The 22,777-nt window shown below is 38.0% G+C and overlaps 2 protein-coding genes across 6 annotated transcripts in view; one reads left to right on the top strand and one right to left on the bottom strand.

Moving 5' to 3' along the window:
- LOC122553497 (uncharacterized) overlaps positions 1-22,777 on the bottom strand; it is a 113,756-nt gene that overhangs the window by 81,003 nt on the left and 9,976 nt on the right. Inside the window, exons 1-2 of one of the 2 annotated variants that reach the window (XM_087989739.1) lie at positions 9,553-9,570; positions 5,330-5,400 (exon numbers count right to left, since the gene is read on the bottom strand). The gene's annotated coding sequence lies outside the window, so the exon portion shown is untranslated. Of the gene's footprint in view, positions 1-5,329; positions 5,401-9,552; positions 9,571-22,777 lie in introns of those variants that run through there. The other variant, XM_087989740.1, reaches the window with a different exon arrangement.
- Positions 1-22,777, top strand: part of mis18bp1 (MIS18 binding protein 1) — an 85,201-nt gene that overhangs the window by 56,329 nt on the left and 6,095 nt on the right. For 3 of the 4 annotated variants that reach the window (XM_087989738.1, XM_087989736.1, XM_087989735.1), the window contains 6 exons: positions 4,219-5,848; positions 9,561-9,739; positions 13,603-13,739; positions 20,388-20,539; positions 22,465-22,543; positions 22,633-22,687. In XM_087989738.1, the coding sequence (XP_087845864.1) occupies positions 4,219-5,848; positions 9,561-9,739; positions 13,603-13,739; positions 20,388-20,539; positions 22,465-22,543; positions 22,633-22,687 (2,232 nt within the window). The remainder of the gene's footprint in view (positions 1-4,218; positions 5,849-9,560; positions 9,740-13,602; positions 13,740-20,387; positions 20,540-22,464; positions 22,544-22,632; positions 22,688-22,777) is intronic. The other variant, XM_087989737.1, reaches the window with a different exon arrangement.

The raw sequence follows: 22,777 nt of genomic DNA, 5'->3' as shown, positions 1-22,777 counted from the left end.
GCTTCTGTAAAAATTTACATAACACACACAATATACTCAGTTTTTTTTATATTTGATTTATATTTACTATGTATGGCCCCACAGTTGTGTTGGTGGCAGAACTGTCAGCACCTATTATTATAATGATGCAATGGCTGATGCTGAAATAAAGTTAATATCTACATTATGACAGTTAAATGTAATAATATCCTTAGATATTGGGTTCAATGGGCGGTGCATGACAGCATGCCAGGAGCAGCGTCAAGCATTCCTAAAATGAGGTGTCATCCTGACGAAGCCACCGAACAGGACTATTGCACGCCAAACAGCACAAGCAGCATGTGATAGAAAGGCTAACAGATCAGATCTAAATTCTGCAGTGCTGCCACATCTAGTCATGAAAGATAGCAGACAATTTAACAACTCACTGCAAGAGGAGGCTTCACACATGATGGGAGAGCCCAGCACATTAATAGAAAAGATAAGGCTAAAACGTTCACAGCAATCTTCAGCCAGAAGTGCCACTTGGGCGATTTGTCTCAACCTCCTCCAGAGGTCCCCACCATCACAGATGCCAGAAGTCAGCTAATTTGATTAACACCTCATAATATCAAGAGACAATTGAAGGCTGGATAGTGCAAAGGCTATAGGCCCTGACAACATTCCAGCAATAGTACTGAAGACTGGACCTCCAGAACTTACTGCATACCTAGCCAAGCTGTTCCACTACAGTTACAGCATTGGCATGTAGCCAATAACGAGGAACAATGCCAAAATATGTCCTGTAAACAAAAAGCAGGAAAAATCCAAACTAGTCAACTACTGCCCAATCAGTCTATTCTCGATGATTATTTGGAGCAGCATGCTGGCTCAGTGTTTAGCACAGCTACCTTTTCACCAGGGACCTGGGATCAATTCCAGCCTTTGGTGACTGTCTGAGAGGAATTTGTACATTCTTCCGTTGTCTGTGTGGGGAGACAGTGCTCCAGTTTCCTCCCACTATCCAAAGATGTGCAGGCTAGGTGGATTAGCCATGGTAAGTGCAGGGTTACGAGGATAAGGTGGGATGTCATAGGTCTAGATGTGTCTTGATGAGCTTAATGGCCTCTATATCTGTACTGTAGGAATTCTATGATCCTGAGTGAAACGAGCTGTCATCAATAGTGCTACCAACAATATTTGCTCAGGAATAACTTGTTTACTGACATCCAGTTCGGGTTCCGCCAGAACCACTTAGCTCCTGATCGTAATACAACCTTAATTCAAACATGGACAAAAGACCTGATTTCCAGAGGTGAGGTGAGAGTGACTGTCCTTGCCATCCAGGTTGCATTTAACAGAGTGTAGCACCAAGAAGTCTGAGCAAAATTGGGGGTGGATTATCAAATCTTAGCAGATGTTTGAAGGACGTTTCCCCCATATTTCAACCACATGTTGTGTGAAGAAGTGCTTCTAAAGTCATCGTGAACGACCACTCTAAGTCTGTTCTGGGTCCCTCCTTTTATCATTTCTATTACCTTGCATATCCATTTTCTGTACCAGGTGTGAACCCATTATATATGTTATGTTTCCAATATTTATTTCTCATTACAATAATAAAAACAGTATGTTTTCATGAAGAACTTCATTCAAATAGCATTAGAGTATTTTGAAATGGGACAATAAAAAAAAATCCATCTGCTGAAGTACTTGGTAGGATCATCCTCATACTAAAATGTTCAAAGATGTGCAGTTTAGGGGGATTGGCCATGCTAAATAGCCCATATTATCCAGGAATGTGCAGGCTAAATTAGTTAAATATGGGAAATGCATGGATACAGGGTGGGATGCTGTTCAGAGGGTAGCTGTGAACCTGATGGGCAGAATGGCCTGCTTACACATTGTAGGGATTCGGCTACATGAATCTGCATGCATTTTATCCACTCACATTGAATTCTATCTGTTATTTCCACATTGCTACTTAGCAATGTGGAAGATTATTTGTGGAGCCATATAGCACTTTTTATATTCTCCACATAACTGAGGTGGTAAATGAGTGAGATGTAGTGACATCATGATGTTTAAATATTGTGTTCGCACAAATTAATTCAGTGACGATTTTCTGAATGCACCATTTGTTTTGGTGCCAACTATTCTCTGTTGGTTCCTTTAATTTAATTATCTTTTTATAAACTATAATAGAGTCATACAGCATGGAAACGGACCCTTTAGCCCAACTAGTCCATGCTGACCCTGTTCCCAAACTAAACTAGACCCACTTGCCTATGTTTGGCCCATATCCGTCCAAACCTTTCTATTCATGAACATTTAAATGTTGTAATGTACCTCATCTATCACTTCCTCCAGCAATTCATTCCACAAACGAACCATTGTGTGTAAAAAAAAAAAAAGCCCATTATGTCCTTTTTAAATCTTTCTCCTCTAACCTTAAAAATATGCCCGCTAGTTTTGAAGTCCCAACCCTAGGGAAAAGACCCTTGTTATTCACTTTATCTATGACCCTCATCATTTTATAAACCTCTATAAGGTCATCCCTCAACTCCTATACCCTAATGAAAAATGTCCAAGCCAAGGTACATTACAACATTTAAATGTTCATGAATAGGAAAGGTTTGGACGGACATGGGCCAAACATAGGCAAGTGGGTCTAGTTTAGTTTGGGAACAGGGTGGGCGGCACGGTGGCACAGTGGTTAGCACTGCTGCCTCACAGCGCCAGAGACCCGGTTCAATTCCCGCCTCAGGCCACTGACTGTGTGGAGTTTGCACATTCTCCCCGTGTCTGCGTGGGTGCTCCGGTTTCCTCCCACAGTCCAAAGATGTGCAGGTCAGGTGAATTGGCCATGCTAAATTGCCCGTAGTGTTAGGTAATGGGTAAAGGTAGGGATATGGGTGGGTTGCGCTTCGGCGGGGCGGTGTGGACTTGTTGGGCCGAAGGGCCTGTTTCCACACTGTAAGTAATCTAATCTAATCTAATCTAATCTAATCCAACCTATTTTTATAACTCAAATTCTCCATTCCCAGCAAAAATGACTTATTTTGTGTATCAGTGGAATAATGTTTTAGAACAATATATTGCAGAAGTGGATGCCCTTGATTTAATTTTTGGGAAGGTTCCCTGCACCCTAAAGAAGCTCAAAAAAATATGGATGCAGGAAATATCAGCTATTAAGGCAAATGAGAGCATATGCATTTAAAGAAGAAACGGTTTTCCTTCCTGCCAAAACAGCTTTGCTTTCCATGTAGGTCCATGTACATATCTTTTGAAAACAGCTTGTAATTAAGAACCATGAGAATTTCTGTGAGCAAGTCTAGCTTGTTTCACAATTCAATTTGATCATTGCTGGTCAGTATCTTAACTCTGACTGCTCTGCCAGGTACAATGTTGTTTCAAAGATTGCTGTATCAAAATTCCTGTCATATTTGTTTTCCAAGTATTTATTAAGATGAAACAGCATGCAAACCAAGCATTTTCTTGAAGGTCTCAAACAACTACTAATCACTGGTCTAGTATTCCAGAAGCTGACGCTAATGCTCTGGGACATAGATTCAAATGCCACCATGACAGCTCGTGCAAATTTAATTCAATTGATAAATCTAATGTATAATGCTAGACTCAATAATTGTGACCATGATGACTTATCAATTATTTTAAAAGCCAATAATTGTCCTTTAGGAATGGGAGTTTCCATTCTCACCCAGTTTAGCTTATGTGTAACTCCAAATTCACAGCAATGTGGCTGATACTTTAATTGCCCTCTAAAAGCAGCAAGCAAGTCTCTCAGTTCAATGGCAATAAAAGATGAGCACCAAATGTTGGTATTGTTTGCAATTTTCATCCCATGAAAAACGATTTTGAAGTAGTTAACACCAAGATGATGGAAAACTTTAATAGACAAAATTCAAGGTATGTTTTCTGTTTTATAAATTCAAGGTATCATCTTCAGTTATGCACTTCTGAAGGATAACTGTACAGAAATCTATTTCATCAACCAAACCTTTACCACATGTTTAGTTAACATGTGGTAATTTGGTATGACGTCCAGGAATATGTAAAGTGAAGAATGGAATAAAATTGTCATTTGTCCAAAATTCCCATTGCATTTTACTGTTTTAGTGGATTTCTCATTTCTCATGGAACACTGATTGCAATGCTGAAAGATAACTAATTTATCTTTTACAGTAAACATCTACTGTATTTGAATATTAGATCTAGAATCTAACATATGTCTTTTAATAGATCCAGTTTTGAAGATGGAAAGAGGCTGCAAACAGGGAAAAAAGGGAAATGAAAAGCCTAACAACCAACGGGTGAAATATATTACAAGAAATCAAAAACGCAAACAGTTGTTAAGACAGGTTGCTTCAAGCACAGGTGAAAGTTCATTGAGTACAACAACAGGAAAACCTACTCATAGAAAATATGGTGACCTAAACCCAACTGTTGTTTTGACTCCAATTTGTGATCCTCGGACATTAAGTAACAAAACAGTGAAATTAAATGAACTACCCACTGCTAATGTGAAAAGAAAGGATGGAAAGATTCTGACCACTATAAAAATGGTAAATCCAAAGGAAATAGAGGATACAAGTGAAAGTGATATTTTTGAAAACGAGTCCAATCAGAAACTCAGGAAAACAAAACACTCTTACAAATTAAGAAGTATAAGAGTAAAGTCAAGTGGTTTGTTAGATAATGGTGAAAGCGAAAGAAATATGTCTGTAGCTGAAATGAGCAATTCACCTGAAATAGAGGATACAAATGATACTGATAATTTCGAAGACAAATTTAATTGGAAACCCATGACATTGAAACAACGTGACCCTTACAAATTAAGAAATAGAACAATAAAATCAAGTGGTTTGTTAGGTAATACTGAAAGCAAAAGAAACAAAGAAAGAAATATGTCTGTGGCAGAAATGAGTAGTTTATCTAAAGTAAAGGGTACAAATGACCGTGATAATTTTGAAGACTGTTCTAGTGGATCCACAGGATTGAAACATTCTTCAAAGTTGATCAAAAAACTTGTTGAATCAAGACAATCAGAAGATGAGAGTTTGGAGACCAGTGAGAGTGTCAAGATTAAGATTAAAAGGAAAGTGAGAAGTGCAAACTACAGAAGGTGTGTCAGTAAACAAAATCAAACAGCAATAAATAAGCACATAATTTTGACTACATGTAATTCTGACTGTACTAATAGCACGGAGCCCCAGTCTGAAACATCCTCAGTTCAGCTGAAACACATCTCTCCAATGATTACTAAAGATTGTATTTTGTCTGAGGCACTGATATCATCCAACTCTATTCCCAACAACAAGGAGATCAGAAAAAATAATACAGACGAACTTACCTCAAATGACCTATGTAGTCCTAGGAGACAGAAAGTCACTCGTGTTCAAAAGTTTCAAACTCCTTTTCATTCTAAAACAGGCAGGCAGAAAACAGTATTACATAGTGGCAATGCCAAAGTGACTACTACAACTGGCTCAAAATGCTCATCAAATGACAAAGTTCAACAATCTCTTTCATATCCAATAAAGGAACCAGAATTAAGACACCATAATGTTGGAAGCAGTGCATTAAAGTGCAAGCAACACCCTTCACAAAGAGAAACTGAGAATCAATTCAATAGATTTTTGTCATCAGATGTTTCAGAGACTGAAGCAAGTAAGACTGAAGTTATTGTAAAAGAAAAAACAAAAGTTCCAAATAAAAAGACTGTACCTAGAAAAGTATTGGCTACAGACTTCCGCCCCATATCAAATTCTAGATCTAGTCTGAAGAAGCAAGCAAAACAGTTCATATCCTTGCATTCCCTTGATAGTGAAGCCGAACCCTGGACCAAGAAAGAACTACGTTGCCTACACAGGTAAGAATACCTAAATGATTTAAATTAGTTTGAACTTTATTGTCTTTTTACTATGTATGCTGTATCTTTAAGCATATGTGTTTCGCAAACCAATTTCTTGACTGTATTACCAATAACTTAATGAGTATTGAGTTTTTGTATCTTGATCATCACTTTGTTTTAGTTTTCAACATTGTGATAGAGTGTTCCTTGTTGCACATATTTGACTGTAACTTTTTTAAACAGACATTTATGGTACCAATGTCACCCATACTTAGCTAAATAATCTCCGAATTTTTATTGTAATTAAATTTTAAATATCTCAAATAGCTCTCCCATATTCTTTCTTTAATTCGTAAGGCTTATACTCACACTGTTTGAATTGTTCTAGAACAATTATTTTTGTGTTAATTGAAAGCATAGTAATTGACAAAGTGCAAAATATACCCAGTGTTTGTCTGGGAATTTGTCATTGAAAACAGGACACTTACATTGTTAATCTAAATAATGCTTCCAAATTTACCATGCAGAACAAATAAAATAAATTGACAACAGGAAAGTGGTCTATTTTGAGAAAAAAAGAGATGTGGTGTGGTTAAAAAGGTAGATTTAAGTTTTTAGAGTTAATTATAAAGCATTGAGGTTTGATATGAGAGTTCTGAAGATTGGGACTCAGGTAGTTAAAGATTTTGCCATCATTGCAAACAGGGCAGGATATACAAACAAAATGTTGTATGGCTGGTAGATGTGAGTTATAAATCTGGAAGAGTATGCCTAGAGTAGGGCAAGACTGTGAAAGGGTTAAATTAAGTACATTGAAAAATGCACTAGATGTGTGTAGTTCAGCAACAATGAGGTTGATATCAAGTAAAATTGAACTGCTGTGTATAGGCAGCTGTTTAATAGAACGTGAGAGATCCACAAGGAGAAGGTACGACAGTTTGAAGTGTGAGAAAAATGTGCAAGGCATTTCAGCAGAGGCGGGTAGTTATGTACATGCAAAATTATATGTCATACTATATCCTGATGATAACAAATTCGGACATAAGTGCCAAAGGTGTGCATGTTGAGTCTACAATCAAAACAGTGGCATTCAATGCACCACTCATTGACCACTGCTTCTATTGTTGATTAAAGATGTTGAAGCAGCAGGCCAAGTTATCAGAGGAACAGAATACTCCAGAGTCCCACAAGATCGATTTATACGGCAGAGAAATTAGTTTTTCTACTGCAAAAACATAGAAAATGGCAAGAGTAGACTGTTCAGCTCTTCAAGCCTTCTCTGCCATTCGTTATAATCTTGACTAATCATCCAACTCAATAGACTGCTCCTGCTTTGATCCTTTGATCCCTTTCGCCTTACATACTATATGCAGTTCCTCTTTGAAATCATACAACATTTTGGCTTTGACTGCTGTCTGTAGTAGTGAATTCCACAGGTTTACCATTCCTGAGTAGTTTACCCCATATCTTTAGATTGTGATCCTTGGTTCTGTACTCCCTCTCATGCTCTTCTCTCTTCTCATACCCTACCCCCAAAAAGCACAGGAACATTCTTCCTGTATTTATCCTCTCTGGTTCTGTTAGAATGTTATAGGCTTCTATAGGATTCCCCCATTCTTCTGAACTCCAGAAAATATAATCCTAACCGATTCAATGTCTTCCCATTTATTAATCTGGTAAATCTTTGCTGTACTCCCTCTATAGCATAAGAGGTACAGTTAATAAGTTTGCAGATGACACCAGAATTGGAGGTGTCGTGGACAGCGAAGAGGGTTACCTCAGATTACAACAGGATCTTGACCAGATGGGCCAATGGGATGAGAAGTGGCAGATAGAGTTTAATTCAGATAAATGCGAGGTGCTGCATTTTGGGAAAACAAATCTTAGCAGGACTTATACATTTAATGGCAGGTCCTCGGGAGTGTTGCTGAACAAAGAGACCTTGGAGTGCAGGTTCATAGCTCCTTGAAAGTGGAGTCGCAGGTAGGTAGGATAGTGAAGAAGGCGTTTGGTATGCTTTCCTTTGTTGGTCAGAGTATTGAGTACAGGAGTTGGGAGGTCATGTTGCGGCTGTACAGGACATTGGTTAGGCCACTGTTGGAATATCACGTGCAATTCTGGTCTCCTTCCTATTGGAAAGATGTTGCGAAACTTGAAAGGGCTCAGAAAAGATTTACAAGGATGTTGCCAAGGTTGGAGGATTTGAGCGAAAGGGTGGGGCTGTTTTCCCTGGAGCGTCGGAGGCTGAGGGGTGACCTTGTAGAAGTTTACAAAATTATGAGGGGCATGGATAGGGTAAATAGGCAAAGTATTTTCCCTGGGGTCTGGGAGTCCAGAACTAGAGGGCATAGGTGTAGGGTGAGAGGGGAAAGATATAAAAGAGAACTAAGGGGCAACTTTTTCGTACAGAGGGTGGTACATGTATGGAATGAGCTGCCAGAGGAAGTGGTGGAGGCTGGTACAATTGCAACATTTAAGAGGCATTTGGATGGGTATATGAATAGGAAGGGTTTAGAGGGATATGGGCCAGGTGATGGTAGGTGGGACTAGATTGGGTTGGGATATCTGGTCGGCATGAACGGGTTGGACCGAAGGGTCTGTTTCCATGCTGTACAGCTCTATGACTCTAATTTGCTTTTTCAGGTAAGGAGATCAGAACTGCACATACTGTTTTCAAATGTGGGCTTATTTGACCTTGTATAATTGTAGCAAGAGTTACTGCTCATGTGCGTGAATTCTCTTGCTATGAAGAAGAAAACTGCCTTCATACATTGTGGATTAGATCATACTGTGATGTAAGGTGTCCGATGTGTATATATATTTTAGTATCATTCATTTTGGACTTTTGCATTTTGAACTTGTGGCATTTGGATTCTGTATGTCTAAGGGAGTTTAATGATTAATTTGTATTTCTGTAGCCAAGGTGATTTCTTTTATAACACAGTGCTGGGGAGGGACTCCCTTGAGGGCAATGGGGCTTCGCTTACGTTGGGATCCAACTCTCCCATGATAATATCAGCTAGGATCAGAACAATTCCTTGCAAGTTCACAGATCGGAAAGACCTTATTCACGTGTCAGTGGATTTCCTGGAAAAAGATTTAGCAAACATAGTGAGAGCTCTTGGACTCAGGAGGTAACAGTGAGTGGGATGATTTGGTCAAGAAAGCAATTGGCAAAATTATCCAGCAGTGGCCATACTAGATGAAAAGCGCAGTGAGAGAATATGTTTGAATATTTTGCATCATGGGCCAAGAGTGGCATAGGGAGAAGCTGCTACTTTATGTAAGAGGGAGTCAGGCTGAAATACTGGCAGGAGAGTAAAGATATATGGATATAGGCCAGCTGAGAGTGTTGAAATGCAAGAAGGTATGATGAGAGGAAAGAGTGGTAAAAATGAAGAAAAGAAAAGGAGTAGAAGTGTTCAGATCCTGAATAGCAGCCAATAAAGGCACACAAGTAGAATTTTCTTTACAGAAATGCCTGGTAAAGTGTTAAGGTGCACTGTGTCCTTTTAAGTTCTACAGAAGCGAATTATTGGTCATTAAGGAATAGATCAATCACAATACAACACATCTTCACCGAAAGTTCGTATTGGACATCTTTGTTCTATTTTGTTCACGTAACAATACATGTAGGATGTCCCTTAAAAGATTTTAAAACATTGTAAGCTCAGCTATCTTTATTTTACATGGTTTTAATGAAGTTTCAATTTGATTTTTACCCTAATAGAACTGTTTCAGCAATACCAAAAATTAAACCTGATTCCTGGGACAAGGTTGCTGCATCTGTTGGAACACGTTCTGCTGAGGCTTGCCAGCAAAAGTACCTATCTGAACATCAGTTGAAGTTGTCCAAAAGGCCTAATGTAAAGCAGAAGAAAAAATGTTCCAGTAATGAAAACAAGCAAGGTTGGAATATATACACTTAGAGATGGTTTGTTAGTACATGAGGTAGTGTAGAATATTTTTCATTATTATAAACGTTGCCAAATATTATGTTAGGAAAGGATAAGATTATGAAGGAGTGGGTCAGAATCATAAATATTTGTTTTAATATAATGGTAAGTACCCTTTATGTTGTTTGTGAGCAGTTCATTTTTGTAAATACTTTTGGAAATATGTCAGCCAGTGACGAGAGTTGAAAATACAATAAGAAATTCACTGTGTTGCACTCTTCATCTTATATGTAACTATATGGTTATATAGAATTACCACACTAAATGATTTCATTCAAAATTCTGGAATCCATAGAATCCCTACAGCGTGGAAACAGGCCCTTCGGCCCTACAAGTCCGCACTGACCTTCCAAAGAGTATCCCACCCAAACCTATTTCCCATTACTCTAGATCTACCCCTAACCCACACATACCTGAACACTATTGGCAATTTAGCATGGCCAATTCACATAACCTGCACATCTTTGGATTGTGGGAGGAAATTGGAGCACCTGGAAGAAACCCACGCAGACACAGGGAGAATGTGCAAACTCCATACTGACAGTCGCCCAATGCTGGTATCAAATCCGGGTCTCTGGCACTGTGAGGCTGCAGTGCTAACCATTGGGCCACCATCCCGCCCTTAAGTGTTATATATTAACATAAAGGTATATCCAAAACTCGCAATAGGTAGTTACGTTCACATATAATAAGTTAAAAACAAAAATTGCTGGAAATACTCGGCAGGTCAGGCACCTCTGAAAAGTAGCAAAGTTAATGTTTCAGTTTAAGATTATGTTTCATCAGGACTAGTTTTTAGATATTTGATCAGGTACAAGACAGGAAATAGCAAAGGAGTTTATAAAGTAAAAGAGTCAAACTGTTGGAGAGAAGAACTTTTTCAAACTTGCTTTGTATCTCACTGCGCTGTTTGATCAGATATCTCTGATGAAAGGTCATGTTGAGCTTCAAAATTAATGGTCCTTTTCACAGATGTTGCCTGACTGCTAAGGCATGTGCAACATATTTGATTTTCATTTGAGATTTCCAGCATCCACAGTATTTTCCTTTGAAATTAACATTTAATTCACTGCCACTTGCCTTCGAGGAATTCCCACAGTGAAGAAGTTCTGTTCCTCTCGCTAATGAAACTTGCATTTGTTTCATCAGCCTGTTCACTTTCTTTCTTTTCTATTTCCCTTTCATCTTGTATAATATGTACATATAACAGCATTTTACATTTTTTCCCTAAATCTCCCTCTCCTAAACAGCACATTCATGTTCTTTGTTAATGCATTTATTTCATTCTTTTTCTTCATCAGTTATATGTGAACTAGGTTGCCACAAGTGAGCAATAGACATTGTCAAATATTAGGCTTGGAAAAATTGAAAGCAGAATGTCTTTTTATTGTTAATACGATAAATCTATTTAGTTATGTTTATATCGTGCTGATGACGTTTTTAAAAATTTTAAACCGTCTTAAAAGATGTGATCAAACAATTAACACCTAACCAATGAAGACAGAACAACCAAGAGCTTGATCAAGGAGTTATGTTTGTATGAGAATTATAGAGATAGAGATTAGAGTGTGATTACTTGGTGACTAACAACAGCTATTGTGTGGAGAAGAGGGGTAATGACATATATGAGAGTAGAAGTAGTAACAGAGAGAATACTGTTAGACCAAGTGAGAGTTATAGAGCTGTATAGAAAAAAAAGCCCTATAGGAACCAGAATGCAAGACTGAATATTGGAGAAAGAGTTTGACAGAACAGAAACATAGAAGGGATTTGGAGAGTGGTGGGAAGATGAGAGTGTTGGTATTGATACTTGTGGCACTAAAAGGCAACATGTAAGTAATGAAAACAAGGAAGGCAGGCCAGGATAGAACCATGGAGGACTTCAGAATAATGATCTGCCCTGCCTCTGACTTGTCTGATTGCCCAGCATCTATTTCCGGATGAAGTGGCATTTAAATTAAGAAGCAGAATCTCAAAAGGTAAAAATCTCTAGATTTGAACTGTGGGACACCGACACCTGTACTGTAGAAAGTCAAGCCCGTATGACCAGGGCAGTCCATACTAAAGAAGATTTTATACTAAATAGTGGGGCAAGTGATCAAATTGGGAAGATGTGGTCATCAAAAAGTAGAAACAAGTCAAAACAGACTTCTCAAAGCCTGTCCACCATTTATAAGGCTCCATTCTGGTGTGTGATGGAATATTGTCCACTTGCCTGAGTAAGTGCAACTCTAACAATACTCCAGAAGCTTGATGCCATCCAGAACAGGACACCCCGTTTGATTGGCATCACATCCACAAACATCCACTCACTTCAGCAATGATGCTCAGTTGCAGCAGGATGTTGGAAATCAGAAACAAAATAGAAATTGCTGGAAAAGCTCAGAATGTCTGACAGCATCTGTGAAGAGAAATCAGAGTTGATCTTTCAGGTCCAGTGACCTAAGTGTTCTGAGGAAGAGTCACTGGACCCGAAATATTAATTCTGATGTCTCGCCACAGATACTGCCAGACCTGCTGAGCTTTTTCAGCAATTTCTGTTTTTGTACCATCTACAAAATGCACTGCAGAAATTCACCAAGACTCCTTATACAGCACCTTATTAACGCACTACTATCTACAAAGACAAGAGCAAAAGATACATGGGAGCACCATCACCTGCAAGATCCCCCCCAAGCCACTTGCCACTCAGAATTGGAAAAAGATTCCTATTTCTTCAGTGTTGCAAGATTAAATTCCTGGAACTCTCTCACTAATGTCTTGTGGACCTATCTACAGCAAATGGACTGTAGTGATTAAGGAAGGCAGCTTACCACCACCACCTCAAGGGCAAACCTCCTTGCCAGGATATTGGTACCCCTCCAGTTTAGGTGCAATCCATCCTTCTTGTACATCACACCTTCCCTGGAAGACTTCCTAATGATCCACATATCCAAAGCACCCCTTCCCCCCAACACACACATACACACACACCAGCCTTTTAGCCACATGTTCAATTCTACTCTGTCTCCGTCCCTAGTAACACACGTCACGGGGAGTAATCTTGAATTTACTACCCTTGAGGTCCTGCTTTTTAGTTTACTACCTGACTTGCTGAATTGTCATTGTCAGACCTTCCTACCTTTGTCATTTGTGCCAATATTTTACCCACTCATTTCAGGATAGTCCTAAGAGACTCAGAGACATCCATGTACTTGCTACCAGGGAGACAACACACCATCCTGGAGTCTCTTGCAGCCACAAAATTCTGTGCCCCGATTATCGAATCTCCAATTAATATTGCTCTACTACCCTTTATCCCTCTCCTTTATATAGCAGGACCAGCATGGTGGCACTGCTCTGGCTGCTAGTGCTGTCACCTGATGGGCCACCTATCCAAAACATTTGTTTGCACATTCTCCCCGTGTCTGCATGGGTTTCCTCCGGGTGCTCCGGTTTCCTCCCACAGTCCAAAAATGTGCAGGTCAGGTGAATTGGCCACGCTAAATTGCCCATAGTGTTAGGTGAAGGGGTAAATGTAGGGGAATGGGTCTGGGTGGGTTGCACTTCGGCGGGTCGGTGTGGACTTGTTGGGCCGAAGGGCCTGTTTCCACACTGCAAGTAATCTAAGCTAAAAAATAAGTTCCTTTCCTTCAAAACAATTTCCAAAATAAAGCCATAAAATAAGTATTTATATTTCCTTGTGGAATTATTTCCTTCTATAATCAAGATGTAAAACAAAATTATCTGCCAAAATGTTCAGATTTCACTGATTAGGTGAGATAACAGTTTTGTGGTTTCATAGCATAATTATTCATTATGTATCATACTTTATAGATGACCCTGTGAAAATTGTTGCTCATATTGGAACTCTGAAAAGAAAACAACAAGTAAGGTCCTTCCTGGAACAGTTGCCAAAGGAAGACCATGAAGACCTTTTCAATGATGCAGTATTGCAGCATAAACGAATAAAGGTGAGGGAAATGTAGGACATCATTTCACAGTATTATAAAGCATCAGATAATCTCATCAAATTCTTCATGATTCAAAATGATTGTCGAATACTTTTTTTTTATTGAAAGCAGATTAAAATTAAACGTAGACTTGCTACAATGTATATGACTTTGTTTTGTGAGGACATCCCTGAAATACTGTATAATTTTTGCTTTCCATTTCTAAGGAAGGCTAAGTTTACTTTAGAGTGCAAAATGGTTTACTAGATGGATTGCTGAGAAAGAGGGCTGTCTTATGCAGAGCCATTGAGCAAAATAGGCTAATCTTCCGTAGTTCATAAGAATACGAGGTCATTTCATTAAAACGTATAAAATTCTTAAGGATGTTTGACGGGGAGAGTATCTGTTATATTCCCCTAAGTGGGGAGTCTCAAATTAGAAGTTATATTTGCTATCATCTAATACGGTCCAAAGGGATACCTGAGACTTAATGGAACAAGGGAACAGATGATAGACAAGTTCATTGGGCTAAATTAGATGAGAATTGGTTGTATAAATATGGGCAGCTTGTAATTAATGGGCTGAGCGTTTCCTGGAGTGTGGTTAATTGAAATAAAGCCATTACTTAAATGTAAACTTGATCTTTGTTTAAATAGTTATCTTCTAATATGTTGAGGTTGCAGAGGATGGTTGAATCAAAAGATGAAGTTTCAGGATATGATTACCCAAACTTTATTTTTGAAAATGAATCTTATAGTATGGAAGCAACCCCATTTTTCCAATGGCTAGAGAGGAGATGAAGTATGGCCTTTGCACTATTGCCACCACACAGAAGCAGGGTACAAAGTGAGCCTGATGATTTGAACATAAATGAAGTTTTGACAGGTTGTTAACTTTCATTGATATAATTTATCAAAAACATAATTTATTGAATGCTTATGAAGTGTGGCCAGTTTTTGACAAATTTTAGGAAGACTGAAAATAATACCAGAAAACATAACATCATGAAATTCAGAGATTTATATGCAAAACTACATAAATTTCATTTGGTTGAATGCCAATCTGTGCTGGCATTTAAGTTGTTGAACTGTACCAAAATATCGAGTCATGGAGTCATACAGACCCTTCTGTCCAACCAGTCCATGCCGAATATAAACTAAACTAGTCCCACCAGCCTGCTCCTGCCCATATCCCTCCAAATCTTTCTTATTAATGGAGGGTTTGAGTTATAAAAAATAGGCTGGATAGGGTGGGAACTTTCTCACTAAAGCATGGGGGGGGGGTTGAGGGCTGACCTTATAGAGGTTTATAAAAATGAGAGGCATACATAAGATGAATAGCAAAGATCTTTTCCCTGAGGTGAGGGAGTTCAAAACTAAGGGGCATATTTTTAAGATGAGAGGAGAAAGATTTAAAAAAGATGAGAGGGACAACGTTTTTACGCAGACAGTGGTTAGTGTGTGGAATGAATTGCCAGAGAAAGTGGTAGATGCAGGTACAGTTAAACTGTTAAAAATATTTTGTTAGTACACAAATAGGAAGGGTTTGGAGGGATATGGGCCAAACACAGGCAGGTGGGAGTAGTTTAGTTTGGGAATATGGTCTGCATGGAGTATTTGGACCAAAGAATCTGTTTCCATGCTGTATGACTCTATTCATGCATCCATTCAAATGTCTTTTAAATGTTGTAATTGTACCCACATCCACCACTTTCTCAAAAAGTTCATTCCCCATGCGAACCACCCCAGTGTAAAAATAGCACTAAAAAAAATTCCTCGGGAAGTATCCTTTTCCAGCCATATTCATTGCACAAAGTGGGCATGGACTTATCAGTTCTGATAGTTAATATGAAGGCATTAGTCTAAAAGGACAACTGCCAAAAAATGGGTATATATTTACCAGACGGGGCTAGGCTAAGGAGAAATGGACAATTATAAGTTGAGCAGGGAAGGACAACGGAAAATATAACAGCTGGATAAATGTCAGGGATGAAGGTCAGAACCCATGATGTATAATGGGTATACATGATGTGTACCCATCATATGGGTATACATCATGGTACAACTTTGGAAACATGATGTATAAAGATAGGAAGACAATAAATCACAAACTAGGCTCAAATAGTGGATCTGGAAGCAAATGCCCTGAAAAAGAAATCATAAATCACTGAAAACAATCCTCTTAATAAGAGGGGAGGTCAAAAGGTGGCGAGTGTAATTTAACAAGGTCAAGAATAGAAGGCATAATTTAGCAAGGCCAAGAATTGTAGTACAAACCATGGATATCACCAGCAGAAACCCATGTGATTGTTAAGTCTAAGTGGCCACAAGCAAATTAGAAGACATGTTAATGAAAAAATGCTGGACAAGAAGAATTAGAGAACTAGAGAGAATTTGGAGTGTATACAGAGGTATCAATTGGAGACAAATCAGCCTTAGCCTTACGTATGGAAAAGTGTCTCCTGATGAGAAATATATTGCTAAAGCAAGTCTAGTAGCACATGCTTTTGAAGAAAAACTGGGGACTGAGATTTGAGTAGATTTACAAATTAGCGGAAAAGCAATTTTGAATTTTTGGGTAGGCTTTATTAAGACCTCATGCTTGGGTGCTTGGATCAATTATTATGAAGGATGCATGACTGTAGGAATATTAGCTCACGATGGAAGCAGTTCTTCACCTCCAAAGGAGACACCAAGTGGGAACACTTTGGATGTTAAATAAATGAGGGACCTAACGGGCAACTTTTCACACAGAGGGTGATGAATATGGAATGAGCTGCCAGCGGAAGTGGTGGAAGCTGGTACAGTTATAACATTTAAAAGGCATGTGGATGGGTACATGAATACGAAGCGTTTAGAGAGATATGGGCCAAATGCTGGCAAATGGAACTAGATTAATCTGGGATATTTGATCAATATGGACATGTTGGACTGAAGGGTCTGTTTGTATGCTGTATAACGTTCTGACTCTGTGACCTAAATTATATCTCTAGAGTTTGGTACTTCTCAGTACGATCTGTTTTGTTAAAACTGGGCTGTCTTCAGTATAAAGCAGACTCTGCCATGTTTTACTGGTATCACAAGTGATAGCTGTCAGGAATCTTTATACTGAACACATGATTTTAATGTGGGGTAGAAGCAGTTTCATAAATGGGCTTAAAGCAGAATTCAAAATTGGAATTTGGACTTCTGGGGCTTTTAACTACAGTGAATTGGAAATCGGGCAGAAAGGATCAAGTGCCATTTTTTATTTTAGATCAGAGTGGTACTGGAAAAGCACAGCAGGTCAGGCAGCATCCGAGGAGCAGGAAAATCGACGTTTTGGGCAAAAGCCCTTCATCAGGAATAGCTCTATTCCTCACCTTTTCCTCAAGTGTCATTTTGGCTATTTTATTTGGAAAATCTTAACGCATTATTTTTAGTCAAAGTGTGGCTTCTCAAAAATATGCAATGGCTTTGGAAACTGAAATGGAGGAATTGTGAAGTCTAATTAGACAGCTGAATTAGCACAGCACCGAAACAAGGCTAGATGGCCGTTTTGAAGTCTTAGAATTGAGTACAACTTTGAAAAATCTCAAGTTGGAAGAAATTATTTGAACAAACAAAACATTGAAAAAATTAAAAATGAACCATTGTATTTTGAAGTTTCCATCTTTAGGGTACGGTAGGAACATGAGACCTGTTTTAATCATGCTTCTTGTGCAAATCTCAGGAATGAGTTGTTGCATGCAGCAGGGTTTAGAACTTTGCTTGTGGGAAGCTAAAAAGGTCAGAAGAATAGTAAAAAGTACCTTTTGTAGATTTTTCATCACAAAATTATTGGAAGAAATTCTAAAAAGGGATTTAGCTGAAATACCCAATGTCTGCAACATCAAGTCTTATAAGTCACTATGGGATAAAGTATACTCCGCAAAATGAGTGAATGGAAAAAAGGATCAATGTTGCAATCTTAACGCAGATGCTGGAGAATGGAATGGGTGAGTAGCAGTAGTCAACTGTCCAATTGTTTTACAAACAAAGCAGAAAGCTCTCAGAAACTGTTGGACATAGCAGTAAAAGGATGCTTGGAACTTTAATGTGGAAGTAAGAGATTATAATATGTTTTGTTTTATTGTGTATATACTATTTATTTAAAAAGGAAATATTAAATCTGTTATCATTTAATAAGTTCTTCAAGGATGCTTGAAACCCAATTGAAGAAGGAAGCAGATGATGGACATATTAATTAAGGATTAATTCAGTGAGAATTAGTTGTATAAATACTGAAAAATATTAATTTTATGAGTTGTGGTTAAGTGAAATAAATTTCTCACTAAAAGTGTGGATTTGGCTTCTAGTCAAATAAAGTTATCTTGTGTATAGCAATAGTCTCAGGATAAAGGGTTAATCATTGAGATGAGTTTTTTTAATAGTTCTTCACTTAGGTCTATGAATATTTAGCATGCTCAATGAATATATTTAAGAGTGTGTTAAAGTTCAATATCACTAAGGGAATCAAGAGATTATAGGGTAACTGGGTTAATGGATAATTTCAGACTGGAGGAAATACATTGAAAGACAACAATTCTGAAGGGTTGCACGAGCAGAGGGATCTGGGTGTAAAAGAACACAACTTATTGAAGGAAAGGTGAGAGAGCAGTTAATAAAGCATATAGTGTTCTCTGCTTCATTAATAGAGTATAAGAACAACGAGGTGATGTTGAATTTGTACTGGACATGTGTTACCTCAGTTGGAGTATTGTGTATAGATGGGGGACCAGGTTATTGGTAAGATGGGAATTCATTGGAGAGAGTGCAGAAGGGATTGACAAGAATAAGAGTTCTGAGGATAAGAGTGAAAAGGTTGGGATTGTTCTCCTTGGAGAGAAAATAGTTGAGAGGAGATCTGATTGAAGTTTTCAAAAACATGAGCCAGCTGTTTAAACAGAGAAGCTGTTTCTGCTTGGAAAAGGAAAAAGAACAAGAGGGCATTGATTAAAAGTGATGTACAAAAGAAGCAAAGGTAATGTGAGAAAAGATATGGAATGCCGTATCTGGAAATGTGGTGAAGACAGGTTCAATTCAGGCATTCAAGACAGCATTTAAGAAATGGAGGAAAGAGAGATGGTGGAAAGGCAGAAGTTAGCATGAGGGAATAGATTTGGTACAGACATGATTGGCTCAGTGTCTTCTTTCTGCACCGTATCAGTGCTGTGATCTAACTTATTAATGTATATTGCAAATAGCTGTGGGTGAAGCACACCCCTGTGGTACCCCACTATTCACTGGCTGCCACTTAGAAAATTTATTCCTTCTCTTTGTTTTCCTGTCTGCCCGCCGAGTTCTCTATCCATGTCAGTACACTACCCCCAATCTCATGACTTAACTTTTACCTGCTAATCTCTTCTGTAGGGCCTTATCAAAAGCCTTTTGAAGTCTAAGTAAACTACAGCCACTGTGTCCCCTTTATCATCTATACTAGTTACATTCTCTTAAAATTCCAGTAGATTTGTCAAGCATGATTTCCCTTTCATAAATCCATGCTGACTGTGTCAGATCCTGTCAATATTTTCCAAGTGATCTGATATTCGATCTTTTATAATGGACTCTAGCATTTTCCATATTACCAATGTCAAGTAAACTAGCTATAATGCCCTGTTTTCTCTACCTCCTTTTTAAATAATGGGGTTATGTTAGCTTCCTTAAAGGCATGTCTTATTTAGTTAGAAAGTCTTTTTGTCGTAAAATTTCAGCTTTTTCCCCAGAATATTTTGCCCTCCTAATCTTCCTGATTTTTCCTGTTCTCCAAATGACAATGGTCTCATTGTTTGTCCAAATTAGCTGTTTACCAAGAGGACCCAGTGAGGGATTTGAGGAAAGACTCTATGCTGCATTGCCACATTACTGTTCTGATTGTACAATTTGCAGCCAAAGTCCTCATACAAATCAATTTCACTTGAGAGTTTAATGACCTCTCTGATAACTGTCATTGAGGAAGGGGTAAGATGTTTTTGTATGCATGAAACATCAAATAAATTCAGAATATTTCTCAAAATGTTCCAGAATGCATGATTTTAATTTATGTTGTTGTGCTTGATTCTTGTCAATTGTTCAGAGTTTCTGTACTATGAAACCACTAAATTACAGCACAATCAAAATGCCTTACCTCTGAAGATTTTGATGGAAATCCTGAGGTTGATGGTAGTAGCATATTCATTGTGATTTTAAATTCAGAATTTATCATGAAATTTGTATATATATAAAAATTAGGGACAGTTTTTGTTGAGGAATTCATATAAAGGCAATAGCACAATTTGTAGGTAGTGTATAACACAATTAAGAAGCATATTTACAAAAACAGTTCAAGTATCTTTGGTGCTATTAAAAATTAATAGTGAGCACTAACCTCCAAGTTCTGCTAATGTTATTCAATTAGCCAATTATCAGGACATGACTTACTCTAGCTTATTGGGAAAATAAACTGAATTCTTCAATTTAAGTACATTGGATTAAAATTCAAAACAAAAATCTGAAACAAGATACATGCTTTGACTTGCATCCATAATGAGTAATTTTATTGAATGTGAAATCTTATCTCAGTACAGATAATAAATACTTAATTATCAAACAAATATTAATTGTTTTAGAATTACAAATTTTGAATTTCAACATTTCCTTCAACATTGTGCAGCTTCCCAGCTTTCCGAGCAGCCAAGAGGAGGATGATGATGATGACTTTATGCTTCAAACAAATCCAACTACTCCAACTTCAGTCATCTTTCCTTTAGCGAAAACACCACAGTGGAACCACATCAGTCCTCGAATGTTGGGGCCTACTGATAGGTAACCAACCCAACAAAGAAAAATTATACTGCTGGCAATTGACTTTATTATCAAGTAATGAATCCTAAAGTACAATGGGATTCTGAAAGTACTTGTTTTGATCCTTTCCTGGGATTTAGACATCACTGCCTAATCCAACATTTATAACTCATTCCTAATTGCCCTTGCCTTCTTGAAATCCTGCAGCCATGTGCTATAAGTACACCCACAATGCTGTTAAGGGAACTGCAGAATTTTGATCCAGCAACAGTGAAGGATCAGTAATTTGGTTCCAAGTCAGGATAGTGGAGTAAAAATTGCAGATGGTAGTGTTGCCATACATTTGCCATCATTGTCCTTCTAGAGCTTGTGACTTCAGATAGTGTTAGTAAAGAAGCTTCAGTGAGTTGTGGCTGTTCATTTTGTAGATGGTACAAACTGCTGTCACAATGCATTAGTGGTGGAGATAGTGAACATTTACAGTGGTGGATGGGCTACCAGTCATGCGGACTGTCTTGCCCTGAATATGTTGAGCTTCTTAAGTGTTGTTGGAGTTGCATCCATCTGGTAGTATTCTATCACACTCATGATTTATTCCTTTGTGATAACAGATAAACTTTGGGGGTATGGAGATAGCTGCACAATTTCCAGCCTGTGACCTGCTGTTGAAGTCACAGTATTACTATGCTGGTCCTGTTCTGGTCACTCTTAATCCCCAGGATGTTGACAGTGGTGGATTCAGTGATTGTAATGCCATTGAAGTCAAGGAAAGATAGTCATTGCCTGGCATTTGTGATGTGAACATTGCATGTTACTTATCAGCCCACACCTGAATGTTGTCAAGGTCTTGCAGCAAATAGTTACGGGCTGCTTCAGCGTTTGAGTTGTGAGGAATGGTACATTGTGCAGACACCAAATACCTCCATGGAGGGGAGGTAATTGATGAAACAACTAAAGATGGTTGTTCTTTTTTTGTTCTTTTATGGGATGTGGGCATTACTCACTGGGCCATTATTTATTGTCTATCTATTGTCCTTAAATAAAGTAGCTACTTTGTAGCAAGTTGAGAGTAATTAAAAGTCAATTACATTGCTTTGTTCTGGAGTCACAGCCCAGATAGGAATGAAAACTTCCCTTCTCTGGAGGACAGTAGTGAACCAGATGGGTTTTTACAAAAGTTGATAGTTTAATAGTTACAGTTCAATTCCAGATTTTTTTAAACTGAATTTAAATTCTACCTTGTGCAATGGTGAGATTTGAATCTATGCTCCAGATCTTGGTTCTATGTGTGACTATTACAGTGACATTATCATTGTGCCAACATCTCCTCATGCTGGCAAATATCCTCCTTTTTTTTTATTCATCCACAGGATAAGGGTGTTGCTGGCTAGGCCAGCATTGAATGCCTTTTCCTAAATGCCCAAAGGGCAGTCAACCACAATACTCTGGGTCTGGAGTCACATATAGGCCGGACTAGGTAAGGATGACAGCTTTCTTTTTTAAAGACCATTAGTGAAGGAGCTGGGTTTTCCCAACAGTCGACAATAGACTCATGGCTTTACCAATAATCGATATGGTCATCATTAGACACTTAACTCCAGATTTTTATTGAATAAAATCCCACTATCTGCCATGGCAGGATTCGAATCCATGTGCCCAAACATTCCCTGGATCTCCAACAATAATACCATTAGGCCATCTCCTCCCCATTTACTTGCAGTATTTCATAACCAAACGTCTGTGTGACCTATTCTTAACCTTTGCAGTGATACATTTGTAATCAAATCAGAAATTATGGAGTATAAATGCAAATTTTCAAATTCTAAATATTCATGATCAAGAATTTTTGTAACAATCTGAAACATCACTGGGCTTTCCTTCTGCATATACATCTGAAGTTTAGTTTTGTACAACTTACTGGAATAATTATTTTTTTCTTTATATAGTGCTAATAATGATAAATATGTTTTTCAACTGCAAAAAAAAAGCAAGATGAAGAATTGGTCCAAGGTCCCTAAAAGATCGGTAAGAAACAATTGATTTTAATTACTTAAATGATCAATATAAAATGTTTCATATTTTCATACTTTGAGATCTAATTATTCTTATTTTAGAAACCTGAATTTTGTATGTCACCGGCTAGATCAAAATCATCACATTTATTTGAAGGTAAGAGAACTACACCTAGTAATAATTATTTAACTCCTGTTTAATCCCACATGAATATGCAAATTGTTAACAAGGAAAAATTACAGTGTA

This window comes from Chiloscyllium plagiosum, unplaced genomic scaffold, assembly GCF_037043375.1.
Source record: "Chiloscyllium plagiosum isolate Xiang-an unplaced genomic scaffold, Cpla_swu_hap1 HiC_scaffold_8, whole genome shotgun sequence".
NCBI lineage: Eukaryota > Metazoa > Chordata > Chondrichthyes > Orectolobiformes > Hemiscylliidae > Chiloscyllium > Chiloscyllium plagiosum.
This window is presented reverse-complemented; position numbering and strand designations above follow the sequence as displayed.